The following is a 20053-nucleotide window of genomic DNA, read 5'->3' on the forward strand; positions in this document are numbered from 1 at the left end:
CGGCGGCGCGCAGGCATCAATGGCGCGCGACGGCGCCAGGTCCAGCTGCGCCCGGGAGCGGTGCAGCAGGATCGACGTCGTGTGGTTGAGCATGTGCGCCTGAAACATCATCTCGTCGGTCCGCCCGTCGCGCTGCACCGAGTCCTGCTTGCACGCGGGCAGGTTGTGCCGCCAGCTGGCGAGGAGCACCTCGAGCTGCGCGTGCAGGTCTGCGTCCAACTCGGCCGCGTTCAAGTTGTGCATGACCTGGCCGAGGTTCTGGACGCTGAGAATTCGGTACGCGAAAGAGGAGAACTGGTAGTTGTCCATGGAAAGATCGCGATCTTGTAAATCGTCCATGGTGCGAGGCTCCGGTATTTGCTGTGATTTAGCTATTAGAAATGCGGTTTGCTGTCAACGTTTTTGCTGCCCACGTACATCAGTCTCGTATTCCTCCTCTTCGCAGGGTAGTCCAACATCAGTCAGCACGTCAAAGAGAGAAAAGGTGGTGGCTCGGTGCGCGCCGGCAAACATGCCGTCCAGGACATACAGCTCCCACCACGTCCGTCGCCAACTCTCATCCAACACGCGTGATCGTGTCTCAGACTCTATAATAAACTGGCAAAAGTTCATCCCCAGCGATAGCAGCATGCGTTTCGCTCTGGTGAGCAAGTCCACGGCCTGCTGCGGGTATCCGGCCCCGTCCAGCGCAATCAGCAGCACCACCATGGCCTGCACCGTAAACCCATTCGCGCTCCTCCTTTCCGCCTCATCGACGGCTATTCTCGCCATATCCAGCAGCGGCCGCTGCTCCGTCTCCGGCGCCGTATACTTGGACCCCACCCAGTGCATCACCGCCAGCAGCGGCTGCAGAGCGTCGTCCTTGGCTAGTAGACGCAATCTCGTCTGCGGCAGGACCAGTGGGTGGCTGGGGTGGAAGTTGCGATAGTATGACGACAGGCAGCGCTCAAACGCCGCGGCCGGGTGAGGAGGATGCGACGGAGACCGAGGTCCTGCCGAGGCCGGGCGCGAGGGCGGCTTGTTCCAGGCGATGAGGGAGCGCGAGGGCGGCGGGGGCGGGGTGAGGCTCCGGAAGAGAGACTTTTTGCGGCAGTCAAATGATGGGAACCCGGCCTCGTGATGCGAGCGCTTGGCGCTCCCCGGCGGCGGTGGTGGTGTGTCCGCGCCCGGGGTGGCGATGCACTGGCTGGAGCTGCGCGGCTGGCTTCGCTGGCCGCGCCGCGACGGCACAAAGACGCAGTCGCTGTCCGAGTCGATGCAGCGTTTACATGGCCGCTTCCCGTCGCATTTGAGATGTCGCTGGCGCTGTTATCAGGGTCAGCAAACAAGATTTGGAGCTACCCGGGAAAAGTGCCTTGCGTACGCATACGAGACAGGCGCCTGATGAAGCAGATTCTGTATTCTCTGCCGAGAGCGTGGTGGCGACACATGGGCCGGTAGCGAGCTCTGTAGTCATCATCATCAGAGGTCTTGAGAAATAACCAACAACTATGCGGGAGCTGACTTGTTCGTCCGGTTATGCCGAGGATAGAAACAGCGTGTGGTGGAAGAGTAGTGACGGCATGACTCGAGACCCCGGCGCTCCTACTCTCGGCGTTCTACCGGGGCCGCTTCGCCGATGTGCAAAGCCCGGGGACCCACTCCATTGCCGTCCTCGCCGAGGCACACAATAAGAGGGATTCTAGTCGCAGATATGAATGTCACTGCCGTCTTTCTACCCCGTACGACTTCCAATAAAAAGTGGCACGTTGCCACGACGCCCTCACAGACAGCTTGTTGGCAGGCACGCCCCACTCTGGGTGCTGACCTGACCACGCCACGCTGGCCTCCTCATCATAGATTTCTCTTCCCTCCATCATCACACAATACACCTGTTTCCCTTGCTTTTGCTCGTGCTGACCGGTCGTGATGCCTCACTCCCTCCTTTGATACACTACACAGCTACGAAGGGACTGCTATATCCCCGCCCCCTCCTCTGTCAATACCAGCACTGCTGCTATCAATGGCGCAAACCATAACCCCCTAATCAGCCACGGAAGCAGGCAAAAGGATTCGGAACAACAACACTGGCACGGTTGTTGTCTGGTTGCACCTATAAGGGTGCCCCTTCAGGGGTAGCCCAGCTCATAACAGGTTAGTGTTATTGGAACCAACATGGCACACATAGGATGAGAGATGTTGTTTTATTGTCTTACACATATACTGGGTGACGGGAGATCGTTCCTACGGCTTCCGGGCCGTCTGTCATCAAGTATATAGTACTGTTTATCTAGCTAAATACCTCTTATCTTATTTTTTCCAGAAGCTAGGTATTTAATTACTAAATCTGAATCTTGTCCAGGTTTGGACAAGTCAGCGACAACGTAATCTGTGCTCTGTTGACGTAATTGTTCCACACCCACTTTGGTAGATGCTCAGAGGCTCTAGAACGAAAAAAAGAAGCGTCCCATATTAGTAAAAGAAAAGTCTCACAGAAACATGGCAGCGCGCCCACATACCGTCTGTTTTTGTAGTAAAGGTCAAACTCCGCCCTGGCACGTCTAACCATGGAGGACAAGGCCACTTGGTTGTATTCTTTCCATTCCTTTTGGAGGCTTGGGATCGAGGGTCCGCCACGAGCATTGGCGTACCAGACGTCGAAATGCCCCATCTGCTTCCAAATGCCCTCGTAGGTGCCGCAGAAGGCGTCCCAGACCGTTTGCGAGTTGAGGTAGTTGAAGATGATGCCTATGTGCCGCATAGTTAGCACATCAACTTGCAGTCTACAGACGCACTCAGCATCGTTGGGAGTTTTGAGTTTAGGAAACAACGAATACGCACCAAGGTCCTTGACTGTCTGCAGTTGCTCGTCAGCAGACATTGCAATGTATTTGGTATAATCGACAGTCCGAATCCCGGTAAAAAGCTACACAAACACGTCAGCGCATGCAGCTCTCGGGTCATTGGAATTCGGCGAGGCGAAACTCACGTTGCCCTTCTTCTCATTCGGCCGTGAGAGCATGATCGTAAGCCGGTCAAGATGCGTATCGCTCCCCAGCTCACTAATGAGAGATTCAACAAACGATGCGCGCTGCATAAATTTTGACTTGCGTCCCAAGATATGCCAGGGGTAGCTGGCGTCCTTCGTTTTAGCCCACGTGTCCGTCCAGGAGCAGGGCACCTTTTTGGGTTTTTGGGTCGCGGATTCTGGTTGCGGACTTCACCCTTGTCCAGCCAACGAGTAAAAAAGTCACCAATAAGCTGACCCTCATAGACGTGCTCGGTTGCGTAAGGAGCTCGACGCTGCTTCACAACGCCGGCGTGATTCACCCACGTGGTATCGGCTTTAGCCAACCCTCTCACACTCCAAACGGAGCAAACACTCGAAGAATTCCCCCAGTATCGTGAGATCGAATCATATTTGCCATTTAGGATACCGTCCCACGCCTTGTCAGGGTCATTGGGGAACCCAGGGTACCGATACGGGGAGCCCAATTTACTCTTTTCCCCACAGACTGTGACTTCTTTCCTGTATCGATTGACAGTGCTTCCACGCTTTTCCAGTCCGTGGTCGTACTCCCTCCGGCCCAAATCCGCAGTCCGAATATAGTCTTTCCAAGACAGGTCACCTGGGCTGCCATTATCGCACTCGGGGCAGTCTGGCATGTCACCACGTCGATCCCATTTCCAGGCCATGTTGACGCAGCCGCAGCAACCTCCTTCACTTGGGTTTTCACCTTCGCACTTTATGCAGTTGACACAAGGGAGTTTCGACCCGTCACCGTTGCCACCAAATACACCTTTGCCGCCGATACCAACAAAATCGGTCGGGTCGATGCTCGAACCAGGCAAAACACCCCAGCCCGGCATTCGCCTCTCGTTGGCTCTTTTGGCGGGCGGCACGGCTTCTGTGGCCAAAAGATTGCTGCGCTCGCTGCTGCTCCCAGCGGCGGCGGCAAGCTCAGCTGGAAGCGTGTTCGCCGCTCGTCTTTTCTTTTCCTTGTTCGGGAAGCAGACTTTACCTTGAGCGGGAGTTTGCTGTAGACGATGCATGTTAGCAAAGAGCAAACAGTTGATTCATCCAAAACGTCTTGTCCCTTACCGAATCATATACCAGATTGGCTATTGATTTTTTGTCGTCCCAGCCGATAGCGGCGCTAGAAAAAAAAGAGCAATTAGCTAAAATGACGGCGGTCAACGAAACGACTCACCCATTTTCACTCATCTGGAATGCAGATGTCCTAGCCAGAAAAAATTAATATAACGAAGCACAAGGGCCGGCGTGTTTCCGGGCATCAAACGTTACTCACGACACGACAACACTACTGCAGGCTGAATCAGAAGACGGCTCTGACACAAAAAGACCCATGGTATTGTAGGTCAGTGATAGACGGGGCAGGTCAAGATCCCAATGATACAACGGTCCCAGGATGGAAAAATCAATGTCCAGCCCAAAAATAACGCTGGTAGAAACGCCGATCACACCACCGTCGCCAGTCGATCCATAGAGAATATTGTCGCTGCCCAGTTCAATCTTGTTCTTCTCTCTCTTGTCCCTATCCAAATTGGCCTCGGGGTCATCTTTGTCCAAGGGAAACTTTGCCAGAAACTTGCCATAGTCTGTTACAACGCGCACGCTCATACGCCCGTCAAATGGTGCTGGTCCAGCTTTGGTGCTTGAAGAATAGTCGGAGCCATTGATGGTAACAAGCTCGTAGTTGATCTGGTAGTATGGGTCAAAAGTCACCGAGCCTCGGATATGGCCGGCATTGATGGTGTGGCCCTTGAGGCTGACCTTGTTGGTATGCACCACCGCAGGATTGCCTTTTCCAGCTTTGCCGACATCAATGTTTCCAATGCCGGCAATACCAAAAGTGACGTCCTGGTTGCCGTGGACTTGGAGAAAGCCATGGGACTGTTTCGCCTCGAACTTATCGCCGGCCAGTTTTCCCTGGCAGATGTATTCATGTTAGACTCGGAGCGTCCTGTTTGCGGAACACGGCTCGGCAGCATGCGGATCACTCACAATGAGAGAGAAGCCGTAGTAGAAATTGGCGTCAACTTTACCTGCAACGTAGGCAGCGAATCCCTCATTATAGGTATCTCCGTCGATGGAACAGTCCCCAGCTGTCTGCCAAAAGATCGGAGCGGTAAGATCCTCCTTGACAGTTGCGAGTTCGTTTGGATCAAATGTGATGCTTTCATCGTCGTATAGCTTCTGCCAATCAATATTTGTGGGTGCGAAAAATCGTGTTTCTAAAGACTTGGGGTCAAGGTCACGCGCTTGGATACCAGGGGAATCGACGGCCGTGTTCCAATAGCTGCCAAGGTTGGAATAGTCCATGCGGATGCTGGTATTGTTGGAGTCTCGACGCGCAAGTTTGAAATTGAAATCGTACTTGAAGTCAAAGACCTGCGACGTGCGATTCCTGTGCGCAAACTCTTCGGGAACGGACTGGTCTGGAAATGGCATGTTAGCACAATGGGTAGGTACGTTGCTTTTTTGGTGAACGAGTTGCTGACTTGCCTCGCGAAGCGGTGAGTGAAATTGCTCGAGCAAATTGATTCGGTGCACACTGTTGGCCATGTCAGTGATTCGCGCGACGCCACATAATCTCTGATGCCGCTCATAGCACTGCTCTATATTTACTTACGCTATCGGGCATCTCAACAATTGTTCCTTCCACACCCTTTTCTTCGACAGCAAAGCAACCCTCCAGGTCATTGGCAAAGCACACAACACGGGCGACCTGAGTCTCATCCGTGGGCCGCGATGTCGTGTTCTGGGGGCAGTCAATAAATTCAAACGGTTCCGGCTGTCCCGATCGCTGCTTCAAATTGCTGACGACGTGCGAGTCTCCCGCAATAAGAAGGAAACCAAACGCAGAGGAGCCCGGATCCATGCTTCCCGAGCCACCAAATGTTACGAGGCCGTACTTTGGTTTTGCGCCCACGGGAGGCAAGTCCTCGTTGGGTAAGAGGTATTTGAGGTCCAATAGTTCGAAGTCGCCGTCTATCACATTGTCGATACTGTTTGGATCGGAGAGGGCTTTGAGCGATTCCAATCCGCCGTCGTCGAGATCCAGTGCCCATGTCATGACGCCAGACAGGCCCAACTTGTTGGCGAAGTCAATCTTGGCCTTGATAGTGTGAGCATCATCGTATCTGTAGAGCGTTAGTCATCGATCAGTTGTTTTTCCGGAGATGCATATGTTCTGTATACTTACGAGATCCAGTTGTTATTATCGTAGACCATGTACCGGGCGGCAGCCTCCTTATCTAGATATGAAGTTGCTCCGGTGCTTCGCAGGATTTGCTTGATCTCTGTTTCACAGTTTAGCCACTTTATAGATGCGGCGAATGCAATGCTAAACGTACCCCTGTAGGACAAAATACCCGGTGTATTGGTACACTTCCCTGCTGCTCCAGGTCCACTGAAGCGACAACCAGGCTTCCAGCATGATGGGTCAGAAAGCTGAAAGGAGCGTCCATAGAATCCAAAGCCCAAGACAATGGCTGCTGGGTCAACCTTGACACGCCAGAACTGTGTTTTTTTCAGTTGTCAGTCGTCACACTTTGGATGTTAAACGGAGAATTTCTCACCAGGTCAAGTGCAAGGTCAATCTCCGTCAAGTTGGTGTGAGATAAGACGTGGTTGCCAATTGGGTTTCTGCTGTCCCAGACTCCGTGCAGATCGTAGGACATGAGGTTGATCCAGTCAACCTGCTCAGACATGTTTTTGATATCAAAGTTTCGAAGATACCAATAAGACGTGGGAGCAGTAAATGTGACGAGGTAGTCCCGTCCAGATACCTTGATGGCTTCACGCAGTTCTTTGAGCAGAGCCGTGTAATTTACGCCGTCCTCTTTGGAGCCACCACGGTCATCAGCGCCGGGATATTCCCAGTCTTTGGTCAGCCAGTTAGTATCTTGCATGTAATCTGAAATGGTCTTGGTGTCTTAAGAAAATGGCGAATCATACCGAAGTCTATCCACATCAAGTTTGTATTAGCCTAGCACACTCTAGTTATGACAGGTTCAATCACTTACCAACACCGTCATAGCCGTATTCAGACAAGAATCCCAGCAAGTTATTAATGAACGCGGCACGGTTCGCTTGGCTGGACACCATTGTGGGAAAGACACTCTGCCACGGACCAGGGTCGCTGAAAGTCCACCCGCCAAGAGCAATCATGATCTTTAGGCCAGGATTTCGGATCTTGACTTGGCCAATGTCTTTGTAAATGTCCGAGGATAGGCCATCCATGTTTGTAATCCGGAAATTTGAGTCAATGTAACCAAAGGCAACATTCAAGTGCGTGAGATAGTTGACAGGAATTTCGCCAATCGACATGGTACCGCAGGCGTGCTGATAGTTCCAAGCCTCCCAGTAGCCAATGACTCGCTTCTGAACATTAGAAGGCGACGAGGCGGGCTTTGGTTGATGACAGTTTGACTGGCAGCCAGTGCCGCAAAACTCAGAGGTGGTACCGCAAAATCCGTACTGGGAACAGCACACGTTGAGAGGGCAGCCCAATGTAGGTTCCGCGGCATACTCTCCACACTCCGCGTGAGCGTCACAGTGAGACTGGCAGCCATCACCGCAGTATTTAGGTCCGTAGCCGCACCAGCCGCTCGAACCGCAGCAAGCACCGTTGGAGCATGGCAGGTCGGGACTGCATGAGAAGTCGCCACCGATGGCTTCAGCTGCCTTGACGGCGAAAAGCATGCTACCCGCTGCGGTGGAGGGCTTGTTTAGTGCAAGGCTGCTGTTGTTGAGCCCGGTGTCCGCAACCGCGGGAGAGGTCGACAGGAGGGCGAAGAACAATGCTGGAATAAAAGAGAATGAAGGAGTGAAGGAGAATTGCCCTTGTGGCGATTCCTGTAAGCTCACCATCTTGTGGTGACCAAGCCGAGCGAAGCGGCAGCAATGATTCAAATGAGTTAACTGAAGGACACAGCCTGCACAGGGAGGGGTTGGGACAAACAAAAGAATGTAGGATGGGGGCTGGGTATGTTACGAGCAAGGAACGGAAGATCGAGCGTGCGGGTAATTGGAGAATTGAAACTTAAGAGACAGTCGTTGTCGGTCTTATATACGAAATTAGAAAGTGACAGACCTTTGGGGGCGCTCGCCTTCCAGTCCGACTGCCAGGGCTCCAATCGACACGGGGACTTCCGTTCACCAGCGAGCGGGTAGTCCGCAATGTTGGCATTCCAATTTGAGTCGGAATCGCTGTTCTGGACTCAGCGGCGACTATCACCAAAAGCGTCACCATGCAGGGGTCCTTGCAAAGCAGAACCCGATGTGCATCGGGGCATCCGGGCTTGTCCCTGTGCGATCCGATGCGTCAGGGGACCTTAGGGGAACCACTTAGGAAGGCATTTTTATTGCAGAGGTGGAGTCCTTTATCCGGTGTCGAGCATTTCTACTGTGCTACAGAGAAACAGTTGACAACGAGACTGCCGCTCGTTGCTCCTGTGGCAAGAAACGCGGCGCTGGTTTCCATCAGCTGCCCCTGTCAAGGCTGCAGCTGTCTGACTCGTATCGGATTTGCGGAGCGAGGCGACCCCCGTCGATTCTCTGGAAACCCTTTCGGCGCTGCCGTTGGCGTCAATCAAGGCAGCATTCGATATCCCGGTCAAAGGTGGCCAAATGACCCCAAGTTAGCCACTTGCAGAAATGGGTGCTTTGTGGGAAACTGCATGCGGGATAAAATGTCAAAGTGTGTGTCATGAAAAAATGATCGTTGTAAAGAATAAGCCCAGGGTTTAGCCCCTGAGATTTGACCAAGAAAAGTATGTCTCTCCTCTGCTCTGGCTGGAGCATTTGACCCTTGGCCAAAGAGCACCGTTTTCCTTTCCCCTCAGTCCTTCAAATTGTCCATCCCTTTCTTTCCTACCACTGAACCCTAAGAGTCCAACATCATGAAGCTCTTCTTGAAGCCTTTGGCCTGGCTGGCGGCCACGGCACACGCAACCTTTGATACCAACCACCTGGCCGTCACAAACAACACGGTGTCTTACAACGGGACTGCGTCTGTGGCCTTTGACAGTTCATCAAATTGCAAGCAGTATACTATCAAAGCAGAAGATACTTGCTTGAGTGTCGGACGTGCTACGAATACTACATACGCACAGTTACTATCCTGGAACCCAAAGCTAGATACCGCTTGCTCGTAAGGTTTCACCAACGTTGATGAAACCAAGTTTCTAACCCTTATATCATTTTGAAAGGAACCTCAAGACCCTTGCAGACGCCCAGCTTTGCATTAGCAACCCCTTGGGCGATTACGGCATCTCTAGCAATACTCATGGGCTGACAACCGTCGCCACTACCGCTGCGTATGTACCTTCCCCAAAGCACGACGAAATGAGTGCAAGTTTTGAAACTTCTTGTAGCTTCCATCACACTGTGGCTCACAGAAATACAAATATAGTCCAATTCCATGCCCTATCGCACGCCAGTCAACCAAAAACTGCGGGGAGTGGCACAAGGTCGAGTCTGGAGAAGACTGTTTAACCATGACTGCCATATACGGTATTGCACTCAAGGATTTGTAAGTTGTCAAGATGATACTACTTTAGTTTCTCGTCAGTGTGTTTTCTAGCTAAGCCTCGTTTCTAACAGCCTCTTCCTTAACCCCATGGTGTATGACAACTGCACCAACCTTTTGGCAGAGGTTTACTACTGTGCTAAGCCCGTTGGTTATGTCTCGGACTACCTCGGCTATGGTGGCTCAACCACGCGCGCTCCTATAAAGCCTGTTGGCGCCACGACTCTGTCTCAGAGCGGTCCGCTCCTCGGAAACCTGGCCAGTGATGGGCCTGTGATTCCGCTCGCAAATGGCACTCGAAAAGACTGCTACGGGTATGTCACATCATTCTTCGCATCAGTAGATTTTTTTAACCGACACCATTCTACAGTTATATAGACTTCCCCAATGTTACCGACAACTACGCGGCCGATTGCTGGAGCCTAGCAATGCTCGTTGGAACAACATCCGAGGTAGGCCGTCGTCGCAGAACCAAACCCAGGGAAGCTATTAACGGTCTTAGGAACTGATCCTTTGGAACCCTTCTCTAGCGCAAAGTGCGCAGCAAGGCAAGACGGATGACCCTGCGACGTCACTAACAATCGACGAACACGACTACACCTACCCGTGCACCCTGGCAGCGAATACGTCGTACTGCCTCGTCCTCTCCTCTCCTATACCTTGTACGTGCTTCTTTGTCTAGGCTTCTCTCTGCCGTGCCTGTCTTCTCGGTTTACAATTCTAACCTACCCTGTTGAAAATAGCCACGGAACCCCCCCAACCCGAGAAGCCAGCACCACGAGCCGCTGGCGAGATTGCGAATTGCACTTCCTGGGCCCTAGTGCATGACTACACTACCTGTGCAAGCATAATGGATCTCTATTACCTTGACATCGACACTTTCTATAAGATGAACCCAACTATTAAATCTGATTGCACTGGACTCGCCGCTGGAACGTTCTACTGCGTCTCAATGTGGCCTGGTGGCGGTCTAGATCCCGCGGTACTTGACGATGACGACGACGACTCTTACTTGACAACGACCCCCGGGTCTTCCACACCGTCGCGTCCTAGCACGCCATCCCCCGTTCAGACGGGCATGGTGAGCGGCTGCAATAAGTTCTACAAGGTGGTCTTAGGCGACGGCTGCTACAATATTGCCCACGCTGAGGGTTTTGACCTGGATGACTTTTACTTGTGGAATCCCGCCGTCAAGAACGACTGCACCGGCCTCCAGGTCAACGTCTACGTGTGCGTCGGCATCGATACCGCCACAACGATGATTGCTACCACCATGTCGTCAGGCTCGAGCCAGGCCACGCTGTCACACACCTAGGACGGCATGGTCGACGACTGCGCCAAGTTCTACCAGGTCAAGTCCGGGGACGGCTGCTGGGCCATTGTCCACGATGCAAACATTGATCTTGGCGACTTTCTCAAGTGGAATCCCGCCGTCCATAATGACTGCACAGGCCTGCAGGAGAACGTGCATGTCTGCGTTGGGGTATAAGATTTCTAGTAGCTGGATTTTTGTTTTCTACTCTATAAAATGAGTGTTTAAATAAATATAACTTGTATAAAGCTGAAGCTGCTTAAGCATAAGATTGGTAGTGTGTCAGCCCGCGTGAGCGCCCACCCAAAGTGAAGGGAATCTCAAAGCTTGGAGCAAGATGGCTACGGTCTACCGCGCCAAGACCCTCGACTGGGTTGTTGGAATACACGTCTTTTCCAAACGGGTTCGGCACATTTCTCGAAGCGTCACTGTAAATGAACCTGCTAGCGGCTTTGTCCACACTAACGTACCGTCCCTCTCTTACGGGACATGTTCTGGATAGCTTGATCTGTATTTGCGGCCTCTGTCCTGGCGCGCGGTCTTTCCAGGACGACTTCTCTCGTAGATTTTCAAGTAGCGTCATGTAGCTAGTGTTCTCGTCCATAAACGCCATATAACTTACCTCCACGGACCGAAGGGAGAGGGGTAGCACCTCGAACAGTGTCATCAGCTCAGACTGGCATACGAGGACTCGGGTGATGCCAAAATGCTTCAGGCGCGGCCAGTCCTTCACAGGGAATACGGCTAGCAGAGGCAGAAACGTCTCTGTTTCGTCATCCTCCGCTAGTTCGGCTGTTGAAGGAAATCCATGTTCGTCAATGTCCATGTTACTCGATATGCTGAAGTGCTCCAGATCCGTCGCAGCGGCCAACGCGTCTCTGAACAACCCGCTACGAAGTGAATTCCACCCGTCCAACTCTTGAGCCCCGGTGCACAAGGCAAGATCGAGACGTCGAAACCCCGGTTTCGATACGAGCGCCGCGAAGTCATCGTACTCTTGGCATGGCCGATCAAATATGTGACAATTCATACCGGTGATGCGGTGGTGAATAGCCATAACAAACTCGGAAATACTGTGCTCGGTCTCGGCCAGCGTCCTGAGTATAACGCGAAACCCACGCCAGAGGTCCCTGTACTGCTCGAGAGTACAATCAGGGTCACGCCATGGCCTTCCATCAGGGCCATACAGTAGCTGATTAAAATCATCATCGCCCTTCCATCTATAAAGCTTTGGGGGAGCGCCGACTCCTGACTCGTCACCAGGCCAGCCACGGGGAATAGGGTACGCAAACGTCTCCGGAAACGCTCGAAGCATGGGCGTTTGATACAACGGGTTCCCTATGGAGACGCCGTGCGCAGCTGGCGTGAGCGTGATGCGTCTCAGGGATGGAAAGCGCTGCAGTCCGTATCTTAGTGCCTCAATGTCGGAAGCAGTCTCCAGCACCGTCTTCTGCTCCATTAAAAGCCTCTTGTAGTATTGCCAACAGTCTTCGAGGCTCATCGCATCATCTGGTATCGTGTTTCCGTTCCAGCCACCCTCGACAATGTCGAACCGCTCCTCCAGTGCATCGACGCGGGCTCTTTCGAACCATGCCGGGCAATCCTCGGGTATGTGTTTGGCGCGAAGAAGGCCCTGGCCAACGCTGTAATTACTCTGGCCAAAGCTGTAATTAGTCTCGATGAGCCGCGCATCATCCCAGACAATTTCCGTGACACGGTGCCGAAAATGTTCATGGTCAGCGATGGCGCGAAAGACTCGAATGTTCAACGGGTTTGCTGAAAGAAAAACTCGATCAAGCCTAAGAAGCACTGTCTTCTGAGTAGCTTTGCTGGCGGCTCGGAAACGCTTGATGTCGCTGTTTGTTAGATGCGAAGTGATTGCATCTAGCAACTCCCTTGGAAGCTGAAATAATAAACATGCCGTACTTTCGCTGAGGTTGGATGGCATTTTTTAGGTGGTCAATGTTGTATTTATAGCAGAGTTATGTATGGGTTTAGGCCGTGATTCGTAATCTGGTACTGTTATTAGTCTTCGATTATTAAGAGAAGGCGCAGACCCACTTCACACAGTTAGCATCTAACCCTGTACACCAACAGAACCATGCCTGCCACCGTGCAAACCCTCCCGATCGTCCGTATACGAGAGCCTGCAACAGTCAACTTAAGCCCCGTACCTGAGTGTTACGAGTTCCTTAAAGCTCCAGAGCCACCGCAAAAATATCGAATCAACTTCCACCATCCTGCCTATGGGCCTAATGATAACCCACTCTTTACCTTGTATGCTTGGGATCATGCTGATGGTGGGATCCATCATGGCTTTGCACACAGCGCTTGTTCAATATTCGCCGACAACCGCACCGATGGTTATTTGAGCACAACGTGCGATGGCGAGCATGGCGAGCGAGTTCAGGCTGGCTGGGATGAAGTCCTGCCTGCTGCTGTCGTGGACTACTACTTCTATGTCCCTTATCCTCCTGGTAGGTTCCATACATTCCCACAAGAGTATTATTGAGGAGAGCTAATTTTGGCGTGTACTACTAGACTCCCCGCCGCTTACTGGGCAATCTCGATCGCCATATCGATATCCTATTGTTACGAACTTCCAGGACTGGAGATTTGAGCGGCTGCCTGAGATCTGGACACGTTGCAGGAGTATACAACATGCTATGTCGAGTATTACACCTCAGTCTAATTTTACAGGGGGTGTTACATGCCGTGTCACCGCATTTGAGAGCGGCACAGAAGTTGCGCACTTGATTCCCGAACACGAGAGCATATGGTTTACCTCAAACCGTATGTCTATATGGAATACCGACCTCTCGCTAGATCCGAACAATCTATTACAGGATCTTAGCAATACAGTGCTACTGCGGTCGGATATACATACAGCGTTCGATCAGCGTAAATTCGTCTTCTTCCCGAAGAGCTCTAAAGCACTTGTCTTGCATATGCTGCCACCAACGCCGGACATCGGACAGCTATACCACAATACCCTTATTGAGATCCGTGAATGTAGTTTAGAGTTCCTGTTTGCGAGATTTGCGTGGTCTATATTTCCTTCCCTAGCAGGGTTTCTAAGTCGACCGTCGACTAGTCGCTTAGTCATTCGATTGAATGCAGAGGGCAAGCGAGTTGCAGAGGAGGTAACGATATTGCTTGCACGGAAGGTTACAGCTTCCCGCAGCAACAGCCCAACAAAGCGATCTCGGGCAGCTGCGAATTCGAATGACGATGCCGAATGTGAGCAACTGTCATTCGGCTCCACCCTACCAGCTTTGGGTGCTGACAGTGGTGACTCAGAAAAGCGACCTGAAAATCGACGCTGCAAAGCATTAAACAGTAGTTCATTGTCTGTGGAGGATCCAGAATTTAGCGGCGCAGAGCATTGCCGTACTCTTCATCAAGAAGTCTATATCAACGAGTTGCGGCAAGCTGCACTCGCAAGGCAGAGACCGTCAGGGTATGATCCGCAACCACCACCCTATGACAGGCATAGACCAGCGAAAGAAGAGCTTGAATTAATGGGCGTGGAAATTATGTCAGATCTTGAAGACTTATAGTAGTAATATAGTTATACTTTTCTCTACTTTCTTTTAATATTCTTAATATTCTTAATATTCTTAATATTCTTAATATTCTTAATATTCTTAATATTCTTAATATTCTTAATATTCTTAATATTCTTAATATTCTTAATATTCTTAATATTCTTAATATTCTGGTAACTAGTGTTGAGGGTAATGCCACCCTGGTCTAGCGATATCCTGCCGAATCTTGTACACGTCCTCGGCCACTTGCAGCACATCCATGTCCAATTCCACGACGCGCACCTCCTCGGCCGGACCAAGCATACACCGAGTCCCCTGCAGCGGCATGGCGACCTGGCTCTGCCCGATAAACTCCATGCCCCGCGCATCTTTCCCATGCGCACCACCAGGCGGCGGCGGCGGCGCGGCGGCGTTGACAAAGACGACGGCGCAGGTGCTCTCAAAGGCGCGCGACACAATGGCGTTGCGCAGAAAGAGCGCCTCGCATTCGGGATTGACGCGACGGCCGGCGCCGCCGTCGTCTGCGAGCCAAAAGGCCGAGCAGACGACGATGCGGGCGCCGTCTGCGATGAGGGCGCGCGTCGCCTCGGGAAAGGCCATGTCCCAGCAGACGAGCAGGCCGACGCGGCCCCACGGCGTGTCAAAGGCGCGGTGCGGCGTCTCGCGGTCGGCGACGACGTGCGGCCGCTCCGGGTGCCACAGGTTCTTCTTCTGGTACCGGCCGAGCACGGCGCCGTCTGGCCCGATGAAGCAGGCCGCGTTGGCGAGATGCCCGGTGAATGCAGCGGCGGCGGTGTCGCCGCCCACCGCCGTCTTCGTCTCCAGCATGGTGCCCGGCACGATGCCAATCTGGAGCTCTCGCGCCAGAGACTGGTACCGCTGCAGGTAGGCGGCCGAGGTCGCCACGGCCGCGGCCGGGTCCTTGAGCTGCTCGAAAAAGTCGCCCAGGTAGTATTCGGGAAGCACGGCAATGTGAGCGCCGTCTGCGGCGGCTGCGCGAATGTGGTTTGCCGCGCGAGTAAAGTTGCCTTCAATGTCCGTTGGCTAGTGGCACACGTTGGTCGGGTTTGGTTCGTCGGATTTTCGTTGGATAGTATTTTTTTTCTTCTTCTCACTTACGTGCGAGTAAAGTTGGACGAGCGCGATGCGCACCTTGCTTGGCATTGTGTCTGTCATAGTGGTGCGCCCGTCTAGTTTGTGACTTTGACTTGGCTGATAAAGAGCAGGAGAGGAGAAAAGGTTCACTGGCGGTATCGGAAACTGGCTACACTACAGTTTTCAAAACAGAGAGAAATATCGGCTTATATACTCTTGGCCCTCATCATTCGCCGGTTTGCCCCTGCAGTGTACAACATTGCGAGGTAGCATTCCCGAATGCAGGAATTGTTTACCCCGCGGAGTCAGTCCGTGCTGGTCTAGCGATAACTGCATACTAGGACGTACTGGAGATAGCAGATATCCAAACTCGGATTGCCGCCACACTAACTTTACCTAGTTAGTGATGAACGTGCGCCCCCCCCTCCCTTCTCTCCCATCTTCAGCAGGTTCGCGCTCTCTCACTCGCATTTGCCTCGACAACCTACCAACCATCCAGAACGTGCTCCAAAATTGGCACAATCGCGCCATGTTTGCGAATTTCGAGCTGTGGTCTGGCGGCCTAGTCGATTATGCGGCCAAAAAGAGACAGCCGCGATCCAAGACTGGATGCATCTCCTGTACGTCCCCCCCGGGACCGGAGTCCCCCGCCTCCCCCCCAATAGTGCTAGTTTAACCCCCCCCATTTTATTCGCAGGCCGTCGCATCAAGAAGAAATGCGATGAGGCGAGACCAGTCTGCGGGAGATGCCTCCAGCGCGGGCACACGCGCTGCACCTGGACATGTGAGCCTCTGCGGGCCGTCGTCGTCGCGTCGTCGTCTCCAGAAAGCTGCATGCGGGAGCGACAACGGCCGCCCCGGAGCCGGGCGGACGAGTACGATGACTCCTCTTTCCCCTCGATCCGCCCCAGCTCCAGCTTCCTCGTGCATTTCCGCGAGGCGGGGCTCGCCGGGGTGGTTCCGGCAGCGCACGCGTGGGAGGTCGTGTGCCACGCGAACCGCGCCGTGCACGGCGCGTACTTTGACGACCACTACACGATTCTCGTGCCTCTGCTCCCGCTGCTTGCCGAGTTTCCCTCGTACGCGTACACGTGGCTCGCTCTCGGGGCGGCGCAGCTCGCGCAGCAGCAGCAGCCGTCGTCGTCGTCATCTTCCCCGGACAGCAGCCCCTGGCGCCTCACGGCGCTCAAGTGCCACTCCAAGGCCGTGTCCGGGTTGCGGCGGCACCTGGCGTCCTCGCCGGTGCCGCAGGAATGGGCGCTGTGCTGCGTGCTGCTGCTGCACATTTTTGAAAAATTCGGCGACGGCCAGCAGCAGCGCTGGCCGTCCGACGCGCACGTCAAGTCGGCGCGCGGCTATTTCCTGCACCGCTTCGTCGAGTGCCCGCCGACGAGCATGCGCCACATGCTCCAGCTGGAGAGTATCATCTACCGCATCGCCGTCACGAGCCTGTTCCGGCCGCGCGAGGACTGCTGCTGCACCTTTCTCGACCGCTTTGTCGACATCTGGGCCGCCGCGTCGTCGAGCATCCGGTGCGGCGGCCTGTGGCGGCACAGTCTGTGGATCGGGCTGCCGCCGTCCACCTTCAACGCCGTCTTCAAGCTCTCGGTGCTCCTCCGCCAGGTGCCGCTCAACGCGCCGCAGCGCGCCGAGCTGCAGCGCGTGGAAGAGCATCTACCCGCCGCGCATCTGCCGCCGCGCAGAGCGTTGCTGCCGGCGCCCGGTGCGCACCGTGAAGAACGCGGCGGGCGCCCGGCGCTGACGCTGGACGAGCAGTCGCACGCTGCGCATTGCCTCTTCACCAGCGCGTGCTGGATTGTCCTGGCCAAGACGCGGCCTGCGGCGCCGACGCAGGACCAGGAGCGCATACGCGAGCTGGCCCTCTCCGGCTGCAGCTGGCTCGACTGTCTGATCCAGGCCGAGTTCTTCTCCCCGGTCCTGCTCTGGCCCGTCATCATCATTGGCCTGGCTGCCGCGACCGTCCAGGAGCAGAACACGGCGACGGCCTACGTCAATGCGCTGGCGCACACGTCAGGGCCCCAGGCCTCGACTTCGGTCACCCGGCTGTTCAAGACGGCGTGGGAAGGCGTAAATGGGGCCGAACCGGCGGGCCTCGACATGTTGTTTGATTCCGAAGCGCTTGCCACTGTTTTCATTTGACGGCGTTGTCGCATTAGCTGGTAGTCGCCGCCACAACGCCTCAAAATAGTGTTGCGCTAGATCCAGATAGGACTGCCGACGCGCTAGCCTAATCATGTACAAGTCGATGTTGATAAGTGACGCCTATATCCGTGCAAGCGACACTATGTATAATTGATAATGCGGCCTCCGGGGCAGCTACGTACCATGCACAACTGATAATGAGTTTCCTGCGAGCTGCTTCTCGATACGTTCGTTATAAAAGCCACCTCCGCACCAAGGCGCCAGCCACTTTCCCAGATATCGGAAAACAGCCCTTATCTTCCGATGTTCCGTATTGTCCGGCATGCATAGATGAGCGACTGAGGGGGCTGATAGAGGCGACGCATAGTTGTAGTTATATAACATGCAAGAGTGCCCAATGATTCCCACGAGAAACGGAAAAGCATATCCCCAAATCTTTGCTTCTCTTTCTTCTCATTACCTCCCTCCATATCGAGAGCCCTGCCAGTAATTGACGCGGCCAAGATGCAAGACAGCAGCGGAACCACCTGGCCGTCGGCATCCGGCCAACACCCGCCCGGCACCGTCCTCCTAGACGATGGTTTGTCGCCTGCGCACCCATCACTCCCCGCATCCCTCTCCCCTCTTGCTAACGCTCCTCCTAGTGACGGCCGCGCACAGCCGGACGATCCTGCAGCCGGTGCCGAGCAGCGATCCCAACGACCCGCTCAACTGGACGCGCATGCGCAAGAACGTCAACTTTGGGCTGGCGTGCGCGTACACGTTTGTCGTGTACGTCGTCATCGACATTGCCACGGTCGTGTACGGGCAGGTCAAGGACGAGCTCGGCTTCTCGTTCCAGGAGCTGAACCAGTCGTTTGCCGTGTCCAACGCGGGGCTCGGCCTCGGCGGCGTCCTCTTCATCCCCTTTGCGCTCTGCTTCGGCCGCCGGCCCGTCTACCTCGCCAGCATCGCCGTCATGGTCGGCACCACCGTCTGGCAGGCCCGCATGCAGACCCTCGCCGACCTCTACGGCTTCAACTTTGTCTGCGGCCTCGCCGGCTCCGTCGGTGAGATCATCTGCGCCATGACCATTGCCGACCTCTTCTTCGTCTCCCAGCGCGGCGCCAAGACGTACATCCTGACCATTGCCCTCAACACGGGTACGTTCCTCGCCCCAGTCGCCGCCGGCTATATTGCCACGGCGCTGGGCTGGCGCTGGTAAGTAATCGACCATGTGCTCACGCTACCGAGGGACCATGTTTGTTATACTGACTTTTTTTTTCGTCCCCCAATCGCAGGATATGGTGGTGGAGCGTGATCTTGTCCGGTGTCCTCCTCGTGATATTCATCTTCTTCTACGAAGAAACCATCTTCAACCCGTCCCCGTATCCCACCGCCGGCACCGACGAGCCGGGCACGCACGACGCGGAAAAGGCCATGCTTGCAGAGGTCGACTCGCGCTCGCCCTTCCGCCCTCCTATCCGGCTCGACATCCCGCTCCGGCCGTACCGGGCGCGCCTCGCGCTCTTCACGCGCACCGACAGCTCGCCGCGGAGCCTGTTCCGGCACGTGTACCAGCCGTTCATCATCCTGGCCACGTTTCCCGGCGTCGCGTTTGTCGCCCTCGTCTTCGGCTCGCTGCTCGCCTGGCTCGCCATCGCGCTCAACGTGCAGGCCACCTACTTCACGATGCCGCCGTACAACTTCTCCTCGTCCGGCGTCGGGCTGCTCAACATCCCCACGCTGATCGGCTGCCTGCTGGGCGGCCTTTTCGGAGGCCACCTGTCCGACTACAGCATCAAGTGGCTGGCGCGCCGCAACGGCGGCCTGTACGAGCCCGAGATGCGTCTCTGGCTCGCGTTTCCCGCCATATTGATAGCGCCTGCTGGGTATTTCATGTTTGGCTTTTCGATTGCCAAGGTAGGTAGTGAATGCACGAGTGGCGGCGCGTGTAGCATGCTAATGAAGACAGGGCATGCCGTGGCCAGTTCCGGCGGTCGGGCTGGGAGTGTACGGCTTTGGAAGCGCGGCTCTCGGTAACATTACGCTCGTTTATCTTGTGGACTCTTACAGAGATGTAAGTCACTCTATGCAGATACAGACTTGGTCTTGGTGTCAATGCATGATGCTAACTTTACGCCAGGTTATCGGAGAAGCGTACATTGGCGTCATCTTTGTGCGCAATGCTTTTGGCGTTGTGGGCGCCATGTGCTTGACCCCATGGGTTGAGAGAATGGGACTATATAATATGTTTGTCTGCTCGGGCTGCTTGTCCATCGCAGTCTCACTGCTTACGGTGCCGATGATGATTTGGGGTCGCCAATGCAGGCAATGGACGGCGGTTCGGTATACCAGGATGGCTGGCAAACAGGCTGAGGTGCGATGAGAATGGTTGTCATCTTTCTGAAAGCACTTTG

General features: G+C 54.4%; 5 protein-coding genes across 5 annotated transcripts; 4 read left to right on the forward strand and 1 right to left on the reverse strand.

The window, feature by feature from the left end:
- Positions 1–8907: 8907 nt before the first annotated feature.
- On the forward strand, positions 8908–11025 carry CCM_02101 (Peptidoglycan-binding lysin domain; the record flags this gene model as incomplete). The annotated part of the gene is made up of 8 exons (XM_006667254.1): positions 8908–9158; positions 9217–9358; positions 9448–9539; positions 9611–9850; positions 9907–9988; positions 10039–10198; positions 10280–10764; positions 10852–11025. 8 exons carry the CDS (start codon positions 8908–8910, stop codon positions 11023–11025), a joined length of 1626 nt encoding a protein of 541 aa, XP_006667317.1.
- Positions 11026–12949: 1924 nt separating this feature from the next.
- On the forward strand, positions 12950–13468 carry CCM_02102 (uncharacterized protein; the record flags this gene model as incomplete). The annotated part of the gene is made up of 2 exons (XM_006667255.1): positions 12950–13325; positions 13455–13468. The coding sequence occupies 2 exons, from the start codon at positions 12950–12952 to the stop codon at positions 13466–13468; spliced, it is 390 nt and encodes a 129-aa protein (XP_006667318.1).
- Positions 13469–14573: 1105 nt separating this feature from the next.
- Positions 14574–15560, reverse strand: CCM_02103 (Nitrilase/cyanide hydratase; the record flags this gene model as incomplete). The annotated part of the gene is made up of 2 exons (XM_006667256.1): positions 14574–15440; positions 15516–15560. 2 exons carry the CDS (start codon positions 15558–15560, stop codon positions 14574–14576), a joined length of 912 nt encoding a protein of 303 aa, XP_006667319.1.
- Positions 15561–15770: 210 nt separating this feature from the next.
- Positions 15771–17651, forward strand: CCM_02104 (Fungal transcriptional regulatory protein; the record flags this gene model as incomplete). The annotated part of the gene is made up of 3 exons (XM_006667257.1): positions 15771–15795; positions 15896–16111; positions 16189–17651. 3 exons carry the CDS (start codon positions 15771–15773, stop codon positions 17649–17651), a joined length of 1704 nt encoding a protein of 567 aa, XP_006667320.1.
- A 507-nt stretch (positions 17652–18158) lies between these two features.
- Positions 18159–20012, forward strand: CCM_02105 (Major facilitator superfamily transporter; the record flags this gene model as incomplete). Its single annotated transcript, XM_006667258.1, has 6 exons — positions 18159–18234; positions 18299–18854; positions 18935–19556; positions 19609–19713; positions 19780–19844; positions 19919–20012. 6 exons carry the CDS (start codon positions 18159–18161, stop codon positions 20010–20012), a joined length of 1518 nt encoding a protein of 505 aa, XP_006667321.1.
- Positions 20013–20053: the final 41 nt, after the last annotated feature.

The sequence above is a fragment of the Cordyceps militaris genome, assembly GCF_000225605.1.
Source record: "Cordyceps militaris CM01 unplaced genomic scaffold CCM_S00002, whole genome shotgun sequence".
Lineage (NCBI taxonomy): Eukaryota > Fungi > Ascomycota > Sordariomycetes > Hypocreales > Cordycipitaceae > Cordyceps > Cordyceps militaris.